At 42.1% G+C, this 26140-nt stretch overlaps 1 protein-coding gene across 3 annotated transcripts in view; it reads right to left on the reverse strand.

Annotated features, from left to right (window-relative positions):
• The window catches only part of COPS4 (COP9 signalosome subunit 4), a 42071-nt gene extending 29128 nt beyond the window's left edge, over positions 1-12943 (reverse strand). For 2 of the 3 annotated variants that reach the window (XM_034958551.3, XM_003832251.4), the window contains exons 1-2: positions 11414-11617; positions 1036-1115 (exon numbers count right to left, since the gene is read on the reverse strand). In XM_034958551.3, coding sequence (XP_034814442.1) covers positions 1036-1115; positions 11414-11487 — 154 coding nt within the window. In that variant the 5' untranslated portion in view covers positions 11488-11617. Of the gene's footprint in view, positions 1-1035; positions 1116-11413 lie in introns of all 3 variants that reach the window. The other variant, XM_003832250.5, reaches the window with a different exon arrangement.
• Between the last annotated feature and the right edge of the window lie 13197 nt (positions 12944-26140).

The following is a 26140-nucleotide window of genomic DNA, read 5'->3' on the forward strand; positions in this document are numbered from 1 at the left end:
CTGTAAAGCACTATCAGATATCATTAATGATGTGAACTCACTATAAAATTCCATGTGAACTCCCTATAAAATTCCTTAGGATAATGGCCTACAGACATATGCATGTTGCTGCACAGGACATGATTGTATTCTTTTTAATGTGTGCGTAGTATTTTATGGTGTATATGTGGCACATATTTCTATCCAATTTATTGATTCACACATAAGTTAAGTCCATGCCTTCCTTATTGTGAATAGCAATATGGCGAATATACAAGTGCATGTGGGGTTTCTTTTTGTAGAATTTTTAATTTTCTTTTGGATATATACTCAGTAATGGAATTGCTGGTTGAATGGTACTTCTGTTTTAAATTCTTTGAATAATCTCCAAACTGCTTTTCACAGTGGCTGAACTAATTTACATTCTCACCAACAGTGTATAAGCATTTCATTTTCTCTGAAGTCTAACCAGAATTTGTTATTTTTTTACTTTTTAATAGTAGCCATTCTGACTAATATTAGATGGTATCCCACATTGATTTGCATTTCTCTGATGATTAGTGATGTTGAACATTAAGAAAACAACCCCATTAAAACATTGACAAGGGACATAAGCAGACACTTCTCAAAGTACAGTACTGTACTACTCTGTAGTACAGTAATGTACTATAGAGTACATTTTAGGTACATTAGATGTACTACAGAGTACATTTTAAAGAGGAAAAGGAGGCACAGAGAGGTTAAATAATTGACCCAAGATCACACAGCTCATAAAATAGCATACCAGGATTTGAATCCAAACTATTCTCTTTACTATTACGCTATATTGTCCCTTATCAGCTATTATAACAATAACCATACAAAACTTTAATTAGGATTGTAATTCTGAAGATAATTCACTGAAAATTAATCAAGTTGTAAACAGTTTAAATTCTAAAATCAATCAATCTCAATGCATATTTAATATTGATAATTTGATATAAAACAAGGCTTGAGAGAACTTTAAAGTCCTAGCTCAGTAATACAAGGCAAGCATGAAATTTCCATTTCACTTACTTGCTTCCACAAAAGCTTTCAAAGCTTCTAGTTGTTCTGCTCCAGATAACTGAATGGCTTTTTCCAGGATCTGACGATACCTACAACAATACCAAATGAAAATAATGTTCTGAGGGTACTATATTTTCTAATGCAAACTTTGATGTGTATTTATTCATTTCTACTTACCCTGGTTTCTTTCATAGTACTATAGTTTGTGGTTTTCTTTATAGTATACCACAGATTTTTTTTTTAAGTTTCTAGTCTATCGCAAGAGATATTAAATCTATAATTATATAAGGTACCACTTCATCTAGTTTTCAGTATAGTATACCAGAATTTTTTAAGTTTTCAAGCTCATCACAAGAAAGAATGAATCTATAATTCTGTTACTGAATCTAAGGTGTCACTTTTTCTTGAAGGTTTTATTTTTGAATTTAAACTACAAAGTCAATTTCCTTTCAAATGCCTTAAAAGATAAGCTATCTTTCTTTCAACTGTGCAATACATAGACACACAAAAACATTATTTGAGGTGACCTGAATCTTTTCCTCTTACAGACGTAATGTATGTAGGGTCACCAAAAATAGGATAATGTTGACCAGGCAACGAAACCAAACATTAAAGACTGAATGTCTTAGTCTGTACAAAATAAACTTCACCAAGCCAAATGCACTGATAGAATACCATTTATGCTGTCAGACAGTACCTATTTATTCTTTATTTGCATTCAGATCTAATAACTATTCTACCTAATATCTGTGACCACACAAGCTCCACGAGGACAGGAATTTTTGTGTTTTGTTCTCGGCTATGTATTGAGACAATTATCTCAATTCTTGGCACATCATAAGCACTCAAATATTCAACGGTATTAGTAATGTTTTATTTCTTAATGAGTGGTTAGTATATGAGTGTTATACTATTCTGTTGTTGTTGTTGTTGTTGTTTTTGAAGACGGAGTCTCGCTCTGTCACCCAGGCTGGAGTGCAGTGGCGCAATCTTGGCTCACTGCAACCTCCACCTCCCGGGTTCAAGCGATTCTCCTGCCTCAGCCTCCTGAGTAGCTGGGATTACAGGCATGCCCCACCACGCCTGGCTAATTTTTGTATTTTTAGTAAAGACGGGGTTTCACCATGTGGTCAGGCTGGTCTCAAACTCCCCACCTCATGATCCGCCCACCTTGGCCTCCCAAAGTGCTGGGATTACAGGCGTTAGCCACCGTGCCCGGCCTACACTAATCTTTATCTCTTTTGTCTTAATCATTTTTTTTTTTTTTTTTGAGATGGAGTCTTGCTCTGTCACCCAGGCTGGAGTGCACTGGCGCGATCTTGGCTCACTGCAACCTCCGCCTCCCAGGTTCAAGCAATTCTCCTGCCTCAGCCTCCAGAGTAGCGAGGACTACAGGCATGCACCACCAAGTGCGGCTAATTTTTGTATTTTTGGTAGAGATGGGGTTTCCCCATGTTGGCCAGGCTGGTCTCGAACTCCTGACCTCAGGTGATCCGCCCACCTCGGGCTCCCACAGTGCTGGGATTACAGGCATGAGCCACCGTGCCCAGCCAATTGTAATATTTTTTAAAAGCACTAAATACATTTTACAAATCTCATAGCATTGCAATTATTCGGAAAGTCATCCAGAATAGAGTTACGAAATAAATATACAAAAATAGAACCTGAACTCATTCAGATTTATGACTTTTATTTTGTAGGGCACACCCTCAAGCTACCACTCAGCATTACTGACTCTCAACTCATACAAAATTCTCACAACCTTGGTTATCTGATTTCTCAAAACCACAATGAATCAAAGTGACTTTAAGAAAGCAGATATACTGATAGAAAAGATAGCAAATTCCAAAAGAAGAAATAAATTATTCTAAGAAAGCAAGGAAATATTAAGTTTTTAGAAAATTATATTTTCAATATTGCTAAGCTTGAGGGTCCTTAAAAGATAAATTACTTTATGGCCCTGGGCATGCTTTCAGATAAGTTATACATTCAATGGTTTGTTATTTTTTATTTTTTTCATATTTAATTAAATCAAGGGTTATGGCTAAGATCTCTTACATTTATATCCTCTTAGATTATTTTATACTAACAACATTATATTCAAAGGTAATAGTGTCTCACTTATATAAATTTGCTAATTAACCTAAGTTGTTTTGTGGTTGTTATGGTTTTTTTTTTTTTTTTTTCTTTTTTTTTTTTGAGACAGGGTCTCACTCTGTCGCCCAGGCTAGAGTGCAGTGACATGATCATAGCTCACTGTAACCTCCAATTCCTGGGCTCAAACAATCCTCCTGCTTCTGCCTCCTGAGTAGCTAGGACTACAGGCATGTGCCACCACCCCTGGTTAACTGTTCTTTTCTTTTTGTAGAGATGGGGTCTCACTACATTGCCCAAACTGGTCTCCAACTTCTGGACTCAAGCAATCCTCCCAACTCAGCCTCCCCAAGTGCTGGGATTACAGGCTTGAGCCACTGTGCCTGGCCTAACCTAAGTTTTAACACATAGTTTCATAATCAATCAACTAATCTGTATTGGGAATAGGAAGAAAAAATGAAAACCAACCAACCTAAAAAGTGATCAAAGTTTTATACTCATCAAATTATATAACTTATAGAGGCCTTAGAAATTGCGTACATAAATTCCCAATTTTATAAATGAATAAATTGAGGGCCAGTCACAGTGGCTCATGCCTGTAATCCTACCACTTTGGGAGGCCAAGGCAAGTAGATCACTTGAGTCCAGGAGTTCAAGACCAGCCTGGGCAATGTGGTGAAACCTCATCTCTACAAAAAAAAAAAAAAAAAAAATACAAAAATTGGTTGGGCGTGGTGGCTCATGCCTGTAATCCCAGCACTTTGGGAGGCCAAGGCAGGCAGATGGCTTGATCTCAGGAGTTCGAGACTAGTCTGAGCAACATAGTAAAACCTCATCTCTACCAAAAATATAAAAAAATTAGCCAGGCATAGTGGCACACACCTGTGGTGCCAGCTACTTGGGAGGCTGAGGTGGGAGGATCGCCTGAGCCCAGGAGGTGGAGGTTGCAGTGAGCTGAGATCTTGCCACTGCAACTCCAACCTGGGCAACAGAGTGATATCTCGTCTCAAAAATAAAAATTTAAAAAATAAAAAAAAAATACAAAAATTAGCCAGCTGTGGTGGCGTGTGCCTGGACAGAGCAAGACCCTGTCTCAAAAAAAAATTAATTAATTAATTTAAAAAAGTGAGGTACAGCACTGTGGCTACATTACATGCTCCCTTGCTTCTCTAATATGTAAATTCTAGTATCTAACAACAGAGATTACTTTTTCAGAATAACATAAAATGACTAACAAACCTGTTTTAAACCAGGAACTTAAACAGAAATTTAATACTGCCATATAAAATCATCCCAAAGTGTTAATTGAGTCCTTAGGCATTTTAAGATGCTATATGAGATTCTGTGTATGATACTAAAAAGTTTTTAAATGACCTTTGTATTTGAAGATCATATGGCTGAGAAGACAAAGGGGAAGATTGAAAATAAAAAGTTAATATGTCAAGTGTTAAATTACAATATGGTCAGGTGCGGTGGCTCACGCCTGTAATCCCAGCACTTTGGGAGGCTGAGGTGGGCCGATCACTTGAGGTCAAGAGTTCGAGACCAGCCTGGCCAACATGGTGAAACCCCATCTCTACTAAAAATACAAAAATTAGCCAGGTGTGGTGGCACGTGCCTGTAATCTCAGCTACTCGGGAGGCTGAGGCACGAGAATCACTTGAACCTGGGAGGCAGAGGTTGCAGTGAGCAGAGATCCCGCTGCTGCACTTCAGCCTGGGTGACAGAGCGAAATTCTATCTCAAAAAAAAAAAAAAAGTATTAAATTACAATAATACAAAAACAAAAGTTACGATAAAACTGAATATAAGCAATATGACAAATGAAGAGGTAATATATTAACTCAAAAGAGAGTAAGGCCAGGTGAAGTGGCTCACACCTGTAATCCCAGCACTTTGGGAGCCCAAGGAAGACGATCGCTTGAGGCCAGGAGTTCAAGACCAGCCTGGCCAACACGGAGAAACCCCATCTCTACTAAAAATACAAAAATTAGCCGAGTGTGATGGTGCACGACTGTAAGTCCCAGCTACACGGGAGGCTGAGGCAGGAAAATCACTTGAACCCAGGAGGTGGAGGCTGCAGTGAGCCACTGTACTCCAGCCTGTGACAGAGTGAGAGTAAAACAAAAATGGACTAGATTTGTCAAAGAAGGCTTCGTAGATAATAATAGCTTTTTATATGAGTACTCAGTATACAAAGAGAAATGTGACTGATATGGAGAATGTGACAAGTGCCAAATATTTTCTTCCTTAAAAAAATTTGGCCAGGCACAGTGGCTCACGCCTGTAATCTCAGCACTTTGGGAGGCTGAGGTGAGCGGATCACCTGAGGTCAGGAGTTCGAGACCAGCCTGCCCAACATGGTGAAACTCTGTCTCTACTAAAAACACAAAAATTAGCCAGGCGTGGTGGCGTGTGCCTGTAGTCCCAGCTACTCGGGAGGCTGAGCCAGAAGAATCACTTGAACCCGGGAGGTGGAGGTTGCAGTAAGCCAAGATCATGCCACTGCACTCCAGCCTGGGCGACAGAGTGAGATTCCATCTCAAAAAAAAAACAAAAAACAAAAAACAAAAAAAAAAACTTATGGAGGAAAATAAGTTTTATTACTAAGGCATCATACATCTCTCCTATCCATTTATCATCAGTGAATTGAGCATCTTTAATGTATATGAACCAAAGTTCAGTATGTTGATTCTTAATTTCTTGGCACTTGAAAGGAATCTGGAGATAAATAAAGCGTGAAAATGTACCACAGTCATCATTTAAGATCACAATGGGTGGTAAAGGTAGGTATTAACAGATCTTCCACTTACAGTAATGGTGAACTAAATGACTGGACCAACCCTCCCTCAAAAAAAAAAAAAAAAAAAAGCCAACATAAAAAGCTGAAAGAAATGAAAAAAAATGTAATTGCATAAAATCCTAACAAGAAAGGGAAAATGAGGAAAATAAGATAAACCATATATTCTGTCTAAAGGCATTTGCTGACTGTGGAAAGATGGCTGAGAGGTAGAGTGGCACTTCTTGTAGGGAGAAGGTGGGCTCGCTGCGAATCTGCTGGAAGCACTGAGAAGCAAGCTGCCATTTCTGGCAGACTAATAGAGCTGCACAAATGGGAATGGAAGTTCCATATTCTGCCAAAGGAGGAGACACACACTTTGGAAGTAAGGTTACAAATTCTATCCCAAGACCACCCAGGTAAACCAAAAAAATTCTGAAGCCTTGATTCTACACTGTTAGCACCCTCAGGTAATGAAATTTCTCTCTAGAATCAACAAAAGCAACAGACAATCGCAACAACCAACGACGTCAAATACTGACTGGAGTTATCAGAAAGAGCATGATACAATTATGCTTACAATGTTCATGGGGATAAAGACAAGCTTTAAAGTTTCAGCAACAGACCAGGAGCCATAAAAAGTATCATTGGAAAAAAGAACCACCAGAAATTACAGAGCTAAAAAATACAACCCAATTTAGAAACTCAATGGAGTACTTAACGGCAGATTAAACACAGTTGAAGAAGTGATAAACTAGAAGGTAGGCCTGAAGAACTAATCCAGAATAAAGCATTGAAATGGAAAAGACAGAGTAAGAGGCCTAGAGGTTATAGTCAGTGGGCCTGACAGGGATCTCACCGGAGCCTAGAGGAGAAACAGAATGGGGCAGAGGCAACATTTAAAGAGATACAGGCCAAGCACAGTAGCCCACACCTGTAATCCCAACACTTTTGTAGGCCGAGGCAGGAGAATCCCTTGAGCCCAGGAGTTCGAGACCTGCCTGGGCAACATAGGGAGACCCCATCTGTACCAAAAAAAATGTTTTTAAATTAGCCAGGCATGGTGTCACGTGCCTATAGTCCCAGCTACTCAGAAGGCTAAGGCGAGAAGATTGCTTGAGCCAAGCATGTTAAGGCTGCAGTGAGCCATGATCTCTCTACTGCACTCAAGCCAGGGCAACAGAGCAAGACCCTGTCTCTAAAATAAAATAAAGAGATATAACTGAAGACATCTCAAGACTGATGAAATGATTTAATCCATTGATTCAGGAAACCCAGTGAAGCTTAACCAGGATAATGTGACAGAGTGCTTGCAAAAAACGGCCACAATATAATTTCGCTCCCAGTACCCATGTCCCTTTACAATACAACTTTGTAGCTCTTCATATCAAAAGGTAGAGTTTATTTCCCTACCCCTTGAATCTGGGGTTAACCAATAAAACGTGGTAGAAATGAAGTGCTAGTTCTGAGCCCAGACCTCGAGAGGCCTTGTATGTGTTTGTCTTTTGGAACCCTGCTGCTGTCACATGAACAGGCCCAGACTAACATACTGGCTAATGAGATATGTAGCCCAGTCAACTATATTGCCCCAGCCAACAAGCCAGCCAATCCACAGAAGCAGAGCTGCCTACCTGGCCTGGCTGGCAGCTAACTATAGACCCACATGGGAGCCCATGTGGAACCAAGACCACGTGGAGCAGAAAAGAACCATACAGCTGGGCCCAATCCAAACTACCAACCTACAGAATTATAAGCTAAATAAGTGACTGTTGTTTTAAGCCCTAAGTTTTGGGGTTTATTTCACAGCAAAGGGTAACTGACATAGAAAAGTAAAAACAAATCCACAGATATATCATAATGAAGCTAAACAAAATTAAAGACAAAATCTTAAAAACAGGTAAGTGCTGGCCAGGCGCAGTGGCTCACGCCTGTAATCCCAGCACTTTGGGAGGCCAAGGCAGGTGGATCACAAGGTCAAAAGATCGAGACCATCCTGGCCAACATGGTGAAACCCTGTCTCTACTAAAAATACAAAAAAAAGTAGTCGGGTGTGGTGGCATGCACCTGTAGTCCCAGCTACTTGGGAGGCTGAGGCAGAAGAATTGGTTGAACCCGGGAGGCAGAGGTTGCAGTGAGCCGAGATCGCGCCACTGCACTCCAGCCTAGGCAACAAGAGTGAAACTCTATCTCAAAACAAAACAAAACAAACAAACAAACAAAAAACAGGTAAGTGCTAATATAATTTTTAGGAGAGAGAAATCATTGGATGGGGTTGATCTTTAAACATTCTAAGTATTTCAATTTAATAACAGTAGGAAGACAGGCATTCTAGGCAAAAATAATCACTATCTGAAGTGTAGTCAATTTTTTTTTTGTGAAAATAAGGCCAAAAAGGTAGATGTGTTTGTTTAGAGTTAAGGGCTCATAGGCAAGCAGATATGGACTGTCTTCTAGCTTCACCACTAGCTGTGTGACCTCAGAGCAAGGTATTTCAACTCTGTACTTTGGTTTTCTCTTATTATAATGTAAATAATATCACCTACTATCACCTACTCCTACTTGTTAAGGATTTTTAAATGTAAGTAATGTTGTGCTTCGCACAGTAAACTCTAGATGTTATCAACTTTCACTCTAGAGATGAAAACCACTAAAACTGTTGTGTTTGGGACAACAAAGAGAGAATCAGAATCTGAGTTAGAAGGGGCCTTTGAGGCTATCCTCAATAAAGTCTATCCTCCGTTGTGGCTCTCCTATTCTAAAGCTTTATGTGAGATAATAAATACAACGCATAATATGCACAAAAGCAGCCTATAAAATGGAGGAAATGCTTTTCCTCTGGCTAATTTCTTATATAAACTTTAGACAGCTGTGTTAATTCACAGTTATGGGAAAGCATTTCTAATTGAGTTTTTAACAAGAAAACGAGCATAGTCTGGTAGGTTTAAAATGAGCTTTTTAGAGTAGATGAACCTGGATTCAAATACAAGCACTGCCCCTTTCTAGCTATTCATTAATTCAACCACATTTATTGAACAACTACTGTTACAGGTATCCCAATTGCTAGGAACACACAGTATTGATGTTTTAGAAACAATGTATTCCATTATTCTTTAATATGGAATCCTTTGTTACTCAGCTCCTAAAAAAAACACCCAAAAACCTTCATTAAAAGTACATACAAGAAAAAATACATTAAAAAAAAAACACTGATATATTTCAAGGGTATTTCTCTTAAAGCATATAGCTGGTAGAACTGATGTTGTTGTAACGATAAATATCCTGCTACCTTCTTGCCCACATAGGAAATGCAGGCAAGGCCAAGACTTTTCTCAGAAAGCAGCTCTGAAGGAGTTACTGGCTAACACTGCACTGGCTATCAGTTATCAAGCACATTATTTCATTTAATCTTCACAATAACACCATGTGGTAGATTGCTACAGCAACGGCTTCCAATGAATCGTGTCTCCCTCTGTCCAGGCTCCTTTGCAATGTAACTTTGCCACTAAAGAGGTAGTAGTAAGCTCCATTTCCCCTCCCCTTGAATCTGGGCTGGTCTTCTGATTTACTTTGACCAGTACTAGAGAACTGACGTGAGACTTCCTAGGCTATCCTTAAGAGGTCTTGCAACTTCCCCTCTCATAGGCACCTAAGAAAGCCCAAGCTAAACTACTGAATGAGAGACTGTGCAGAAAGAGAGAGATCCAGGCAAGAGCAAGATATGCATGTGAGTCCCGCCCCAGGTGTGTTGCCAGCTGACTATATCTGCATGAGTGAGCCCAGACAAGACCAGCAAAGCAGTCCAGTCAACCCATAGAATCCTGAGAAATCATAGTTGTTTTACACTGGTAAGTTTTTGGTTTGTTACAAAGCAACAGATAACTGAAGCACGCTTTAAGTACTATTGTTTATCTCCAATTCAGACCTGAAGAAGTAAATACTTAAGTTTCAGAATTCTGCAAATACTTGAAAAGCTCTATTTCTTTTGATAACTAATGCACTTATTCTTCTTTAACAAAATAAAAAGTAAAGGAAGCATGGGGAAAAATATAAGCTGGTTTTACTTTCATCCATATCTATAAAAATTACAAGCAAAAAGGATTGAGCCATGAAGACATATTTAACTTATTTCCAACCCATACAATAAGTGAATATATATTTACTGACAGCTTAATAGTAACAACAACAATCTTACCGCACTTTCTATATGTCAGGTACTGTTCTACGTGATATAAGTGTGGTAAGTATATATGCACACACATACTCATCTTGTCCTCAGATAATGTCAGACAAGAGTAAGTCCTATTATTATCTTCATTTTCCTGAGTGGGAAAATGCAGCACAAAGTAGTTAAGCCCAAAATATACGGCTGAATTTCCCACTGATAAAAGTAGATTACATTTGCCACCAGAGAAAAGGCAGCCTAGCCTACTTAAAACAGAATTTCAATGACCAGGTTAGAACAGGTGTATCCCATTAATATACATCAAAGTGATTTCAGCTGTCAGGATGTAAACATTAAGATCAACTTGAGAGGCATACTTTATTTACTTATTTATTTACGGAGACGGGGGGGGGGGTGTCTCACTATGTTGCCCAGGCTGGTCTAGAACTCCTGCCCTCAAGTGATCCTCCCATCTCAGCCTCTCAAAGTGCTGGGATTACAGGCGTGAGCCACTGCACCCGGCCTAGAGAGGCATACTTTAAACAGAAAGCATGCTCATTACAAAAGAGCAATGCTGTCACATCTACAAAGAGAAAATGAACAATATACGTCTACCTACCTATGCTTAATACTGTTGACAACTGCTTGCAGAACAGGCACATCACACATTTTAACTTGGAGTGAACCTAAGCATTCTATATAAATTTCGACAAAATTCAGATTCCTGCAAACATCACTACTCTAGACATCCTGACCCACGATATGAGCACATTCCGCCTATGTGCCATCAGAGTTGGTGGCAGAGAAAATACCCGAAACACAAGGACCCACAGAAGACAGTCTGAATGGTCTGGACGACATGACAGCGGCCATACCGCCTCAACCTCTGCCAGCCCCAAGAAGCCATCTCCCCGAAAAACGCAGCATCAAGGCCCCAGAATATACATTTCTCTGAATCAAAAAAAAGGAGGAGGAAGGTCCAAAGAGAGGCCAGATTCGGTGTGAGGCCGGCCAGCGATGGGAAGAGGTACCAGGGAAGGCTGCTAAGGCCAGGGTAGCAGTCGTCTCTCAGACCGCTCTTCCAAAATCCTAAGGGATCAGAAGGATTCTATCAAGAACTGAACAAGCTGACAATCACCTCAAGTCTATGGCCTCGAAGGCCCCTGCACAAGGTCCCCCTCCAGCTTTCTGCTTCTCCCAACATTTGCCTCCCCAGCCGACCTCAGGCCCGCCCCCTTGGACGTCAGGCCGGCTCCTAGCTTCACGCCCAAGAGCCGTGGCCAACCTAAGGAGATTAAGGCTGTGGCTTTCTTTCCCCACCTCTGTACTCCCGCGTTCCTGGGAAATACTCACTTGCCAGCCAGATCTTTATGAGAGCCGCTAGAATTCATGAGCTGGGCCAAATCCTGTCGCACGGCTGCCGCCATCTTTCTCCCAGCTCAGCGGTGGATGCGGGTCCTCTGGCAGCCAAAAAGAAAACGAGTGTGGTCCTCCAGAGTGCAGCCAGAGGGAACCTGAGATGCTACAGAGTAGCGTCTGTGTGGGCCAGAGCGTCTGGTGTGGGAGCCTGGGCTAGCTCCGCCCCCAGGGTTGAGTGATGCGGAGCTCCACTCCTCAGGTCTGAGGCCTGCCCAGGTCTCTCCTACAGGCTCTGGCTCTCACGCTTGGACTTTGGATTGGCTGATGAACTCCAGTAGTGAGTCTCTGGTGTAACTCCAGTGAGTAGCCGGTACATAAAACGACTGCGTTTTCGCAAAGTTCCGTTTCTCACGTCTGTGGTTTACCGTCCTTCGATCATTCAGGCAGCGCTTAAACTGCCTGTGGTAAAGAATGAGTTTTGTTTCCAATTCACCACAGACGATACTTTTTAGAAATACAATTAAAAAGTCCCCATTCCTCCTCCCACTCCGTGCACTTTATAATGGTTGATCAGACATTCCAGTTTGTCCAGTACAAAGCGATTTTCCCTCTGTCGTCCTGGAGTAATGATTAATATCCCCCCCTTTCGGCCGGGCGCGGTGGCTCACGCCTGTAATCCCAGCACGTTGGGCGGCCGAGGCGGGCGGATCACGAGGTCAAGAGATCGAGGCCATCCTGGCTAACACGGTGAAACCCCGTCTCTACTAAAAATACAAAAAAATTAGCCGGGCGTAGGTGGTGCACCCCTGTAGTCCCAGCTACTCGGGAGGCTGAGGCAGGAGAATGGCGTGAACCCGGGAGGCGGAGTTTGCAGTGAGCCGAGATCGCGCCACTGCACTCCAGCCTGGGAGACACAGCGAGACTCGGTCTCAAAAAAAAATAATAATAATAATAATAACATCCTCCCTTTCATTCTAGAAACCGTTCCATTTCAATGGAAGATTATATGGTCGCCTGCGTTTGTATACATTCGATACTCATGTATTCTTATAGAATTTCTGCAAATACAAGCAAATATTAGTAAAATAAAATTTTACCTCTCACAAGTAACACCACATAATTTGTTCTGCCTTGGGTTTTTTTTTTGTTTTTTTGCACTTTTCCTGGTACTTTGGTTTGAAATAATTGTCTTCTCCAAAACTCATGTTGAGGGCTGGCGCCGTGGCTCACGTCTGTAATCCCAGCACTTTGGGAGGCCGAGGTGGACGGATCACCTGAGGTCGGGAGTTCGAGACCAGCCTGACCAACATGGAGAAACCCCGTCTCAACTGAAAATACAAAAATTAGCTGGGTGTGGTGGCACGTGCCTGTAATCTCAGCTACTCGGGAGGCTGAGGCACGAGAATCACTTGAAGCTGGGAGGCAAAGGTTACGGTGAGCCAAGATTGCACCACTGCACTCCAGCCTGGGCAACAAGAGGGAAACTCCGTCTCAAAAAAAAAAAAAAAAGAGAAACAAACAACTCACGTTGAAACTTCATCTTTAATGTGGCAGTATTTAGAGGTGGGCCTTAAATAGGTGATTGGATCATGAGGGCAAAACCCTTGATCTATTCATGGATTAATGGGTTATCATGGGAGAGAACATGTGGCTTTATTAGAAGAGGAAGAGACCTGAGCTAGCATGTTAGGAAGGTCACTCCCTTGCCACGTGATGCCCTGTGCTGCTTCTGAACTCTAGCAAGTCCCCACCAGCAAGAAGGGTCTCACTAGATGTGGCCCCTTGACCTTAGACTTCTTGGCCTTCATAACTCTAAGATATAAATTCCTTTTCTTTATAAATTACCCAGTTTCAGGTATTCTGGTATAAGCAACAGAAAACAGACTAAGACAGCTGGACATCTTATCAGCTGTCCAGTCTTTCAAAATCACTCTTTTTGGAGCTAGAGGATATTACACAGTAAGAGTACGCCTTAGTTTATTTAATCCTTATAGGACGTGTTATTTTTAATCAATGCGATGAACAACCTTTACATACATTATATATGTACAGGTAGAAAACATTACCAGAAATGAGGCAAAGGATAGACATACAATTTTGGTAGATATTGCCAAATTGCACTTTATAGGAATGGGATCATTTTGCCTTCCTACCAGAAATATATAGGGGTGCAGCTTCCTACAGCCTTGACTACAAAGGATGTCAAACTTTTGGATTTTTGCCATCTTCATGTGTGATAAATGGCATATTCCCTCTATTGGGAAAGAGAAAGAGAATACCTGAAGAAGGAATCCCTTTTAAGAATGTGTATTAGTCTGTTCTCAGCCAGGCGTGGTGGCTCATGCCTGTAATACCACCACTTTAGGAGGCCAAGGCAGGTGGATCACCTGAGGTCAGGAGTTCGAGACCAGCCTGGTCAACATGGTGAAACTCTTTCTCTACTAAAAACACAAAAAATTAACCAGGCGTGGTGGCGGGTGCCTGTAGTCCCAGCTACTTAGGAGGCTGAGGCAGGAGAATCGCTTGAACACAGGAGGCGGAGGCTGCAGTGAGCCGAGATCGCGCCACTGCACTCCACCCTGGGTGGCAGAGTGAAATCTCAAAAATAAAATAAATAAAAAAAGAATGTATATTAGTCTGTTCTCACACTGCTATAAAGAACTACCTGAAACTGGGCAATTTATAAAGAAAAGAGATTTAGGCCGGGCATGGTGGCTCACGCCTGTAATCCCAGCACTCTGGGAGGCCGAGATGGGCGGATCACGAGGTCAGGAGATCGAGACCGTCCTGGCTAACACGGTGAAACCCCGTCTCTACTAAAAATACAAAAAAATTAGCCAGGCGTGGTGGCAGGCGCCTGTAGTCCCAACTACTCGGGAGGCTAAGGCAGGAGAATGGCGTGAACCCGGGAGGCGGAGCTTGCAGTGAGCCGACATCGTGCCACTGCACTCCAGCCTGGGCGACAGAGCGAGACTCCGTCTCAAAAAAAAAAAGAAAAGAGATTTAAATGACTCATAGTTCCACAGCCTTACAGGAGGCATGACTGGGGAAGCCTGAGGAAACTTACAATCATGGTGGAAGGGCAAAGGGGAAGAAAGTATGTCATCACATGACGGCAGGAGAGAGAGAGAACACAAAGCGGGAGGTGCTACAGACTTTCAAACAACCACATCTCATGAGATCTCATTCACTATCACCAGAACACAAGAGGGAAATCTGCCGCCATGATCCAATCACCTCCTACCAGGTCCCTTCCCCAACACTGGGGATTACAATTCAACATGAGATTTGAGTTGGGGTACAGAGCCAAACCATATCAGAAAGTTAGGAGATTGCCCACATCAATTCGGATCATGTTCCATTGGCAAGAACTTAATCATATGACCACCAATGAGACTAGAAATTTAATTTCCAGTTGGGCAGCCTTGTGCCCAGAAATAGGAAAGAATGAGTTTAGAGGGACAATCAGCAGTCTCTACTACAATATGTCCCTCTGACCACCTGAATATCCACATGTCCTTTGATGGTAATTTTAGGTATCAACTTGATTGGATTAAGGAATACCAAGAAAACTAACTGTTACAGCATTATATTAGTGTGTGTCTGTGAGGGTGTTTCCAGAGGAGATTGGCATGTAAGTCTGAGTGGACTAAGTGAAGAAGATCTGCCCTTAGTGTGGGCAGGCACCATCCAGTTAGCTGGGCCCAGACAAAACAAAAACAGAGAAAAGGTGAATTGGTCTCTCTCTCCTGAAGCTGAGAAACACACTTCTTCTCCTGGCCTTGGACATCAGGCTCTCCGACCTTTGGACTCCAGGACTCACACCAGCAGCGCCCTGGGTTCTCAAGCTTTCAGACTTGGATTAAGCCATGCTGCCAGAATCCCAGGGTCTCTGACTTGCAGACTGCTTGATGTGGGACTTCTCAGCCCCCACAATCACATATCACATGATCCAATTCCCCTAATAATTCCCCTCTCATATCATTATATGTATATATATATATATATATATATATATCCTATTGGTTCTGTCTCTCCGCAGAACCCTGAGTAATATAGCTTCTTCTCACAGTAGAGCCTCCTTCCTCCCTCCCTAGGGAAGAAAGCTCAATTTCCCATTCATTTTCTACATCAGCTAAAAATTCAGGATATCTGGTGATGCAGAAACCTATCACATTGGGATGTGGTGTTTCATGGTCCAGAGATGTATACACTGTAAAACAACTGATGTGTCCTATGCCCATACATCCAATAAAAACCAACAGTGGAGCAGAAACAGGCCAATCACAGTTAAAACTCAGACAAAGGAAGAATGGGAAACACAGCAGTTACTGGTCCGTAACAATGGCAGAATCCTGGGAAGGAAGTATGGATACTCACTGCCCTGATAATGGAATAAGTTCTTTGGTCAGTCCTTGGTTCTACTGAGAGGATTTCTATTGTTTGTTGTATTGTGTGGGTGCAAGCTTTACCTTCTGAATACAAGTTAACTGGATGTTGAGTATATTTCCTTTTTGAGAATGCCTTAGTGCTTGAACACTTGAGGGCTTTTGTAGGCCAGGCTTTTTGGGTGTTTGCTTTTTTTTTAAAAAAATAATTCCATTGAATATTCAATAAGTTCTACGTGCTTCCAGACAGTTTCAGATGCCAGTAAACACACCCAAAGTTATTTCTCGAAGTAGTTATCAAACTTGCCTTAAATCCTAGCTTCTTTGCTCAACCTATTTTTAATGCCCTCTTTGTAATTGTGGCAGCTGTGAAATAATCTGAAACAGTAGGCTTAAATGAGAAGAGAACTCTATCCATTTGATTCGGCTTTAGCTTATTTTTATTTTCTGTTGTTTTTGTTTGTTTGGTTGGTTGGTTGGGTTTGCCAAGAAGTTTTAAAGGGCTATGAAAAATCTGTAAGCCAAGTCTTTTCTTCTGCTATTTCAAGATACATGAACAGTTGGCTTTTTCAACTTAGTGAAGGCTCAGAATTTCTGGACATTTTATTCCCTTCTTAACTTGACTTCACACTTGACTTGCAACACCTTACCCAAGGCAACAAAAAGCCACATACACAAGCTGGCTCTTTTCAGATACTTCCACTAGCCACAAGCTGGGGAAGATTTCCTGCTTTCCTAATTGTTGGAGGCAGCAATTTTACTAAATATTTTGACCTACAAAGGACTTCTCTTTCCAGACTGCTCATTCCCCTTGCCCTGACTCTAACAGAATATTACATATTTTTAGATTTTACTTACAACAGTGAAGAAAAGCAAACCTGGATGGCCCTGGAGGCTTATTCTCTCCTTTTCAGTTATTTAGCAAGAGGTTAGCAAGGCACATCTTAATGAACTCAAGGGAACTGCACAAATCCTAGCTCTTCTTTTACCATGCAAAATCTTCAATTCTAGCCCAAACTGAATAGAAACCGTCATGTTAACAAAATCCTAGTAATCCTTGCATGTTAAAAGTTTGACAAGATCTAGCAGATGTCAACACCATTGGTATTTGTCTTAGTCTGTTTTCTGCTGCTTATAACAGAATACCTGAAACTGGGTAACTTATAAAGAAAAGGAATTTATGTCTTACAGTTATGGAGGCTGAGAAGTCCAAGGTAAAGGGGCCATATCTGATCAGGGCCTCCTTGCTGATGTACAGGGCATCACATGGTGAGGGGGCTAAGCATACTTGCTCTGGTCTCTCTCTTCTTATAAAGCCACCATTTCAACTCTCATGGGAACCCCTTAATCCATAAATCCCTTAATTCATTAATGGATTAATCCATTCATGAAGGCAGACCCTTTACGATCCAGTCACCTCTTAAAGGTCCACCTCTCAATAATGTCACATTAGGGAATCACTTTCAACATGAATTTTGAAAGGGATAAACATTCAAACAATAGCATTGTATAAGTTACCCCCGCTAACAAGGCCATTTCCTTGGCCAGGAATCTCCTGTTGTTGCAGTCTACTAGATGGTCTCTACCTTCTCACAGCTTCCCTACAAAGATAAAAAAGTTATCCAGAAGCCTCTTTCCTGACACATATTCTACTATACATCCACTGTGCCCAGCCCAAATATGCCTCACTACAGAAGGGAAAAGGGCATAAGTGATTGTCCATACGGTACTGTGCTGTTTTCTGCACGTGAATCTTTCCTCTATGCTTACTCCATGTGTTGCTAGTGCTGTGTGACAGTTGGTTTTAGAGTTATCTGGTGTGTTTCCTGCCTAGATCTAGAATCGGTCATTTCTCCAAGAAGCCTTTTTCCTTTTAATGGGAATGATAATTATAAATAACAGTCCAAGTGCTAAGGATGCTCGTTGCTACTATATCAGTCATTTGGAGACCTTTTTTGTAGGACAGAACTAGGAAATATGTATGTATTTTAAGGGTGAAGTGATTAATGAGGGCATACTGATAATTCCAATTTAGGTTGTTTTACTTAAACCTCTTCTATATTACATCTGTATCTCCTTATTTCCACACCCAGAATCCTGATTCACAGCACATAAGGAATATTCCATAATTACTCATTTTATTCATCCACATTACACACACAACAGCCTCAGAATAACAATACTTATACTACCACACCCAATATGATTACTGATAACAGTTAAATATTTTCCCACATTTCGTATTATAATAGCCATATTGTAAGCACATATAGCCATTACAAACTGTATTGTCTTCCTTTTTCTTATTTTTTGAGATAGGATCTCACTCTGTTGTCCCAACTGGAGTGCAGTGCCATGATCTCAGGTCACTGTAGCCTTGACCACCTGGGCTCAAGTGATCCTTCCACCTCAGCCTCCTGAGTAGCTGGGACTACAGGCATGCCTCACCCATCACCATGCCTGGCTAATTTTTCAACTTTTTGTAGAGACAGGGTTTCACCATGTTGCACAGGCTGGTCTCGAACTCCTGAGCTCAAGCAATCCACCTGCCTTTCCTCCCAAAATGCTGGGATTACAGGTGTGAGCCATGGCACCTGGCCTTATTTTCTTCCTTTTACTCTTCATGTATTCTTTTTTTTTTTTTTTTTTTTTTTTGAGACGGAGTCTCACTCTGTCACCAGGCTGGAGTGCAGCGGCATGATCTCAGCTCACTGCAACCTCCACCTCCCAGGTTCAAGCAATTCTCCTGCCTCAGCCTCCTGAGTAGCTGGGACTACAGGCACGTGCCACCACACCCAGCTAGTTTTTGTATTTTTAGTAGAGACAGGGTTTCACCATGTTGGCCAGGATGGTCTCGATCTTGACCTCGTGATCTGCCCGCCTCGGCCTCCCAAAATGCTAGGATTACAGGCGTGAGCCACCGCGCCCAGCTAATCTTCATGCATTCTTAGGTCAGTAAGCACTACATATTGAATGTTCACCATCAGCTCTTTTATTGATATATCTCTAGTCTTTGGTTTTCTGTTAAAGAAGCTAGTTCTTTAATAGATTGTTCAGGCAGGACTCAGAATCCATATTCTTGCATGTTCTTGAGTATTGGTAACATCTTGTGCCTTTTATGTTTGTTATCAGTTTTGTTGGATATAATAAACTTTGATTCACTTTTCTTAAGAATCTTAAGTGTGGTTCTTCATTTTTTTTGGCATAAAGCATCACTAATATCTGATGAGAATCTAATTTTCTATCTCTCAGTTTTTTAAGAGACAGGGTCTTACTCTGTCACCCAGGCATTACCCCATTAATGTATTAATCCATTCATGAGGACAGACCCCTCATGATCTCAGTTACCTTTTAAAGGCCCACCTCTCAATAATGCCACATTGGGGGTTAGGTTTCAATATGAGTTTTGGAAAGGATAAACATTCAAATAATAGCATTATATGAGTGCAGTGGCATGATCATAGTCACTGCAGCCTTGAACTTCTGGGCTCAAGCAGTCCTCCCACCTCAGCCTTCCAAGTAGCTGGGACTACAGGCACACTGGCCACTATATCCAGCTAATTCTTTAAATTTTTTGTAAGAATAGGGTCTTGTTTTGTGCCCAGTCTGGGCTTGAACTCTTGGGCTCAAGCAATTCTCCCACCTCAGCCCCGCAAAGCACTGGGATTATAGTCATGAGCTACTGCACTCTATTTTCTTTCTCTTATAAGTCACTTACTCTTTTTGCTTAGATGCCCCAAGCTTTTTTTCCCTTGCCTGTAATCCCAGCATTTTGGGAGGCGGAGGCAGGCAGATTGTTTGATTTCAGGAGGTCGACACCAGCCTGGGCAATGTGGCAAGACTCTGTCTCTACAAAAAGACACAAAAATTAGCCAGGCATGGTGGCATGCACCTGTAGTCCCAGCTACTCGGGAGACTGAGGTGGGAGGATAGCTTGAGCCCAGGAGGTTGAGGCTGCAGTGAGCTGCGATCATACCACTGCAGTCCAGCCTGGGCAACAGAGTGAGATTCTGTCTCTAAAAATGAAAAACAAAGATGTTGGAACTATCCAACAGGGAATTTAAGATAATTATGATACTGTGTTAAAGTTTCAATTAAAAATATAGGCCAGGGGCTGTGGCTCACACCAGTAATCCCAGCACTTTGGGAGGCCAAAGCAGGTGAATTGCTTGGGCTCAGGAGTTTGAGACCAACCTGGGAAACATGGCAAAACCCCATCTCTACAAAAAATACACACAAAAAATTTAGTCAGTGTAGTGGCATGTGCCTGTAGTCCCAGCTAGCAGCTGGGACTGGAAGGCTGAGGTGAGAGGACCCTCTTAGCCCAGAAAGTTCGAGGATGCAGTGAGCCATGATTGTGCCACTGTACTCCAGCCTGGGCAACAGAGTGAGACCATGTCTCAAAAAAAGAAAAGAAAAGAAAAGAAAAGAAAATGTATACAGCATGAATGAACAGATGAGGAATTAAAACAGAGGGAAGAGGTTGGGCGCAGTGGCTCACGCTTGTAATCCCAGCACTTTGGGAGGCCGAGGTGGGCGGATCACAAGGTCAGGAGATCGAGACCACGGTGAAACCCCGTTTCTACTAAAAATAGAAAAAATTAACCAAGCGTGGTGGTGGGTGTCTGTAGTCCCAGCTGCTGGGAGGCTGAGGCAGGAGAATGGCATGAACCCGGGAGGCAGAGCTTGCAGTGAGCCGAGATCGCACCACTGCACTGGAGCCTGGGCGACAGAGCGAGATGCTGTCTCAAAAAAAAAAAAAAAAAAAAAGAGGGCAGAAATGAAAAGAAAGTGTAAAAAGGAAATGCTAAAAATAAAAAGACTTGTTAACAGGGACAAAGAATGTTTTCAATGTGCTCATGAGTAGACTCAGCACAGCCAAAGAAAGAATCAGGGAACTTAAAAATAGGTCAATAGAAAGAGCCCAAACTAAAAGAAATAAAGTAAAAAAAAAAAAAAGAAAAGTGAGAGCAGATAGAGAAGGGATAGTGCTGTGGTTTGGATATCTGACCCCTTCAAACTTCATGTTGAAATTTGATCTCCATTGTTGAAGGCAGGGCCTAATGGGAACAGATCCTTCATGACTGGTGTGGTGTTGTCCTCATGGTAATGAGTGAGTTCTTGCTCTAGTAGTTCCCATTAGAGCTGATTGTTAAAAAGAACCTGGCACCTCCCCACTTCAGTCTCTTGTGTCTCCTCTTGCCATGTGATCTCTGCACATGCTAGCTTCCCTCCCCTTTCTTCCATCAGCAGAAGCAGCCTGAAGCCCTCACCAGGAGCAGATGCTGGTGCCATGCTTCTTATACAATCTGCAGAACTGTGAGCCAAATAAGCCTTTTTTCTTTATAAATTACCCAGCCTTGGGTATTTCTTTTATTTTTTGAGATGGACTCTTGCTCTGTCACCCAGGCTGGAGTGCAGTGGCACAATCTCAGCTCACTGCAAGCTCCGCCTCCCGGGTTCACACCATTCTCCTGCCTCAGCCTCCCAAGTAGCTGGGACTACAGGCACCTACCACCACACCCAGCTAATTTTTTGTATTTTTAGTAGAGACGGGGTTTCACTGTGTTAGTCAGGATGGTCTTGATCTCCTGACCTCGTGATCCACCCACCTTGGCCTCCCAAAGTGCTGGGATTACAGGTGTGAGCCACCATGCCTGGTTGGGTATTTCTTTATAGCGATACTAAGACAGACTAAGAAAGAATCTCCAAGAGCTGTGGAACAAAATGATTCAACATACGTATAATTGGAATCCAAGAAGGAAAAGAGAGAAAAAATGATGCAGAAAAAAAGATTTGAAGAGATAGTAGCAAATAATTATCCAAAAATTATGAAAGATATCAAACCACACATCCAGGAATCTCATAGAACCTCCAAAAGGATGAAACATATACACCCACATAGGCACATAATATTTAAATTGCTGAAAACCAAAGATAAAGAGAAAATCTTTTTTTTTTTCCTAAGAGATGGAGTCTCACTCTTCCTCCCAGATGAGAATACAGTGGCACCTGCTTAGCTCACTGCAGCCTCGAACACCTGGGTTCAAGCAATCTTCCTGCCTCAGCCTCCTGAGTAGCCAGGACTAACTACAGATACGCACCACCACACCCAGTTAATTTTTTTTTTTTTTTTGAGATGGAGTCTTGCCCTTTTCACCCAGGCTGCAGTGCAATGGCATGATCTCGTCTCACAGCAGCCTCTGCCTCCCAGGTCCAAGGGATTCTCCTGCCTCAGCCTCCTGAGTAGCTGAGATTACAGGTGCCCACCACCATGCCCATCTAATTTTTGTATTTTTAGTAGAGATGGGGTTTCACCATGTTGGCTAGGCTGGTCTTGGACTCCTGACCTCAAGTGATCCGCCCACCTCAGACTCCCAAATTGCTGGGATTACAGGCATGAGTCACTGTGTCCAGCCAAAAAGAAAATCCTAAAGGCAACCAGAAAAAAAAAAAAAAAAAAGGCATATTACTTACAGAGGAATTACAACAGACTTCTGGTCACAAATTATACACCTCAGAAGGTAATGGAGTGACATGCTAGCAGTGGAAGGGAAGGCTTCTGGACCTTACATTCTGATGGTTCTCCCTTGAGATGTCCCCTCCATTTGGGGATTATTCACTTAAACATTATTGCCCTCATAAACAGAAACTAATGGCCACACCTCTCTCATAACATTCTGACACACATGTAGACATTAACTTTTCCTTTAATTTACCTAAGCAGCAGTAAATAACAGTGTATTAGTCCATTTTCATACTGCTATAAAGAACTGCCTGAAACTGGGTTATTTATTTATTTTTAAATTTTACTTTAAGTTCTGGGATACATGTGCTGAACGTGCAGGTTGGTTACATAGGTATACATGTGCCATGGTGGTTTGCTGCACCTATCAACCCATTGTCTATGTTTTAAGCTCTACATGCATTAGGTATTTCTCCTAATGCTATCCTTCCCCTTGCCCCCCACATCACACAGTGATGTTCCCCTCCCTGTGTCCATGTGTTTTCATTGTTCAGCTCCCACTGTGAGTGAGAACATGCAGTGTTTGCTTTTCTGTTTGTGAGTTAGTTTGCTGAGGATGATGGTTTCCAGCTTCATCCATTTCCCTGCAAAGGACATGAACTCATTCTTTTTTATGGCTGCATAGTATTCCATGGTGTAAATGTGCCACATTTTATTTGTCCAGTCTAACACTGATGGGCATTTGGGTTGGTTCCAACTCTTTGCTATTGTAAATAGTGCTGTAATAAACATATGTGTGCATGTGTCTTTATAGTAGAATCATTTATAATCCTTTGGGTATATGCCCAGTAATGAGATTGCTGGGTCAAATGGTATTTCTGGTTCTAGATCCTTGAGGAATCACCACACTGTCTTCCACAATGTTTGAACTAATTTACACTCCCACCAACAGTGTAAAAGCATTCCTCTTGCTCTGCATCCTCACCAGCATCTGTCGTTTCCAGACTTTTTAATGATCACCATTCTAACTGGCATGAGATGGTATCTCATTGTGGCTTTCATTTGTATTTCTCTAATGACTGAGACTGGGTTATTTATAAAGGAAAGAGGTTTCATTTATTCAGTTCAGCATGACTAGGGAGGCCTCAGGAAAATTACAATCATGGCAAAAGGCAAAGGGGAAGCAAAGCACCTACTTCACAAGGCGGCAGCAAGGAGAAATGCTGAGCAAAGGGGGAAGAGCCTCTTATGAAACCATCAGATCTCATAAGAACTCACTCACTGTCATGAGAACAGCATGGGGGAACTGCCCCCATGATTCAATTACCTCCACCTGGTCTCTCCCTTGACACGTGGGGATTATGGGGGTTACAATTCAAGATGAGATTTGGGTAGGGACACAAGGCCTAACCATATCAAACAGGATCATTCAGCAATGGTTAAGATTTTCCTCAGGGTTGGGGAAAGCAAAAGGAAATTACACATATATGATGTGGCTGACCCAGTGCTTCTAATGGTCTTTCCTCACCTCCCAGATGAATCATGACAGTCTATGCCAGAGACTGCAAACATTTTCTATAAAGGGCCAAATAAAAAATGTAGACTTTAGGCCACATGTGGTCTCTGTGACTGCTGCTTCTTTTTCTTCTACAATCCTTATAAAGTATAAAAATCAAAACCAAAAATGTTCTTAGCTTATGGGCTGGACAAAAATCTAAAATTTTTATTTAGACCACATATGGTCTCTTTAGTGCTGCAACAGCTGCAGCAGTTGCTGCGATTGCTTTTTCCTCTATAATCCTTTAAAAATGTAAAACACATACATTCTTAGCTTGCAGTCTGGACAAAAATAGGCAATGAGCTGGATTTGGCCTGTGGGCCTTCCTTTGCTGACCCCTGCTCTAGGCCACTTTTTCTGGCTAGTGAATGGTTTGAGAACAAGTATATGGTCCAGGTTTGACCAGCACATCATGATGGAAAGCCTTCTGGGGAACAGGTTTAACTTGCTTATGGGAAGAAGCATATGGGATGAATACTCTTCCTCTGAGGCTGATATCTGTGTATTGTGTGTAGTATTTTTTCTTTCTTTTTTTGAGACAGAGTTTGCTTTGTTGCCCAGGCTGGAGTGCAATGGTACAATCTCGGCTCACTGCAACCTCTGCCTCTCAGGTTCAAGCAATTCTCCTGCCTCAGTCTCCTGAGTAGCTGGGATTACAGGTGACCGCCACCATGCCCTGTTGATTTTTTGCATTTTAGTAGAGATGGGGTTTCACCATGTTGCCCAGGCTGGTCTCAGACTCTTGAGCTTAGGCAATCTGCCCATCTCGGCCTCCCAAAGTGCTAGGCATTAGCCACCGCACCCGGCTGTGTGTAGTATTTCTATGTATGATCCTAGATGATAACCATGAGAAAGCAAGCCTAAGAATAAAGGGAAAGTCTTGAGGATGGTAGCATGCAAAGGAAGTCAATGTCTTTAATGACATCTTTTCTCTATGGAACTATCTTAGAAAAGCCATTTCTATGCTATTCATTTTATGAGATATAAAGTATAAGCTACTGAAAGCAGCCTAGTTACTATAGATAGTAAGCTACCATTATGTAGCAGAGAGTTTTGTGGGTAGCTTTGTGAGTTCCAGGCCCCAGAATTTTTACACTGGAGGAGCAAAGAGCAGCAGTTTGATTGGATAAGAAAGTTAATGCTATACAGGCATAGCAATTTACATAAGACCACAGTTACTTTTCTATGTCAAAGAAAAGGGTGTTTTCATGGAGAGTTTAAGATGTTGGGCCGGGCGTGGTGGCTCACGCCTGTAATTCCAGCACTTTGGGAGGCCGAGGCGGGCAGATCGCGAGGTCAAGAGATCGAGACCATCCTGGCTAACACGGTGAAACCCCGTCTCTACTAAAAATACTAAAATTAGCCAGGTGTGGTGGCACATGCCTGTAGTTCCAGCTACTCGGGAGGCTGGGGCAGGAGAATTGCTTGAATCCAGCAGGTGGAGGTTGCTGAGATCACGCCATTGCCCTCCAGCCTGGGTGACAGAGTGAGACTCCGTCTCAAAAAAAAAAAAAAAAAAGATGCTAAAGTACTCTAATCCTCTCCTATTGTGCAACACATCCAAGGGGTCTTTATAGTTATATCTTGTAGTTTGGATCATTGCTCCCAAATCTTTATTTCCTCTCTGTGCTAGAATGATATATCTACACATTTCACATGTACCTTTGCCGTACCTTTCACTAGAGTAGAAAGAATATATTTTTCCTCCTCATTGATGTTGGGCTTTGGACATAGGACTGTTTTGGCCAATGTAATGTGGACCGAAGTTACAGTGCACCAGTTGGTTGGGGATAGGGTAGCCTTAAAAAGGACATCATGGGCCAGGCTCGGTGGCTCACGCCTGTAATCCCAGCACTTTGGGTGGCTGAGGCAGCAAGTGGATTGCTTGAGGACAGGAGTTCAAGACCAGCCTGGCCAATAGGGTGAAACCCTGTCTCCACAAAAGTAAAAAATTAGCCAGGCATGGTGGTGAACACCTGTAGTCTCAGGTACCTGGCAGGCTGAGGCAAGATAATTGCTTGAATCCAGGAGGCAGAGATTGCAGTGAGCTGAGATTGTACCACTGCACTCCAGCCTGAGCAACAGAGCGAGACTCTGTCTCAAAAAAAAAAAAAAAAAAAAAAAGGACATCATATTTCTATTCAGTGCTATGTTCTTGGGAGCCACTAGAAGAAAGCATACCCCAGGTTGCTAATGCCCTATCAGCTTGGGCCCCAGAATTAAGATATGTGGAACCCAACCATAAGTCTGGGTTCTAACCTGGCCTAGCTGAGCCCAGCCTAGATCTGTGAACCTAGCCAATTCATGAG

This window comes from Pan paniscus, chromosome 3 (assembly GCF_029289425.2).
Source record: "Pan paniscus chromosome 3, NHGRI_mPanPan1-v2.0_pri, whole genome shotgun sequence".
Taxonomy (NCBI): Eukaryota; Metazoa; Chordata; class Mammalia; order Primates; family Hominidae; genus Pan; species Pan paniscus.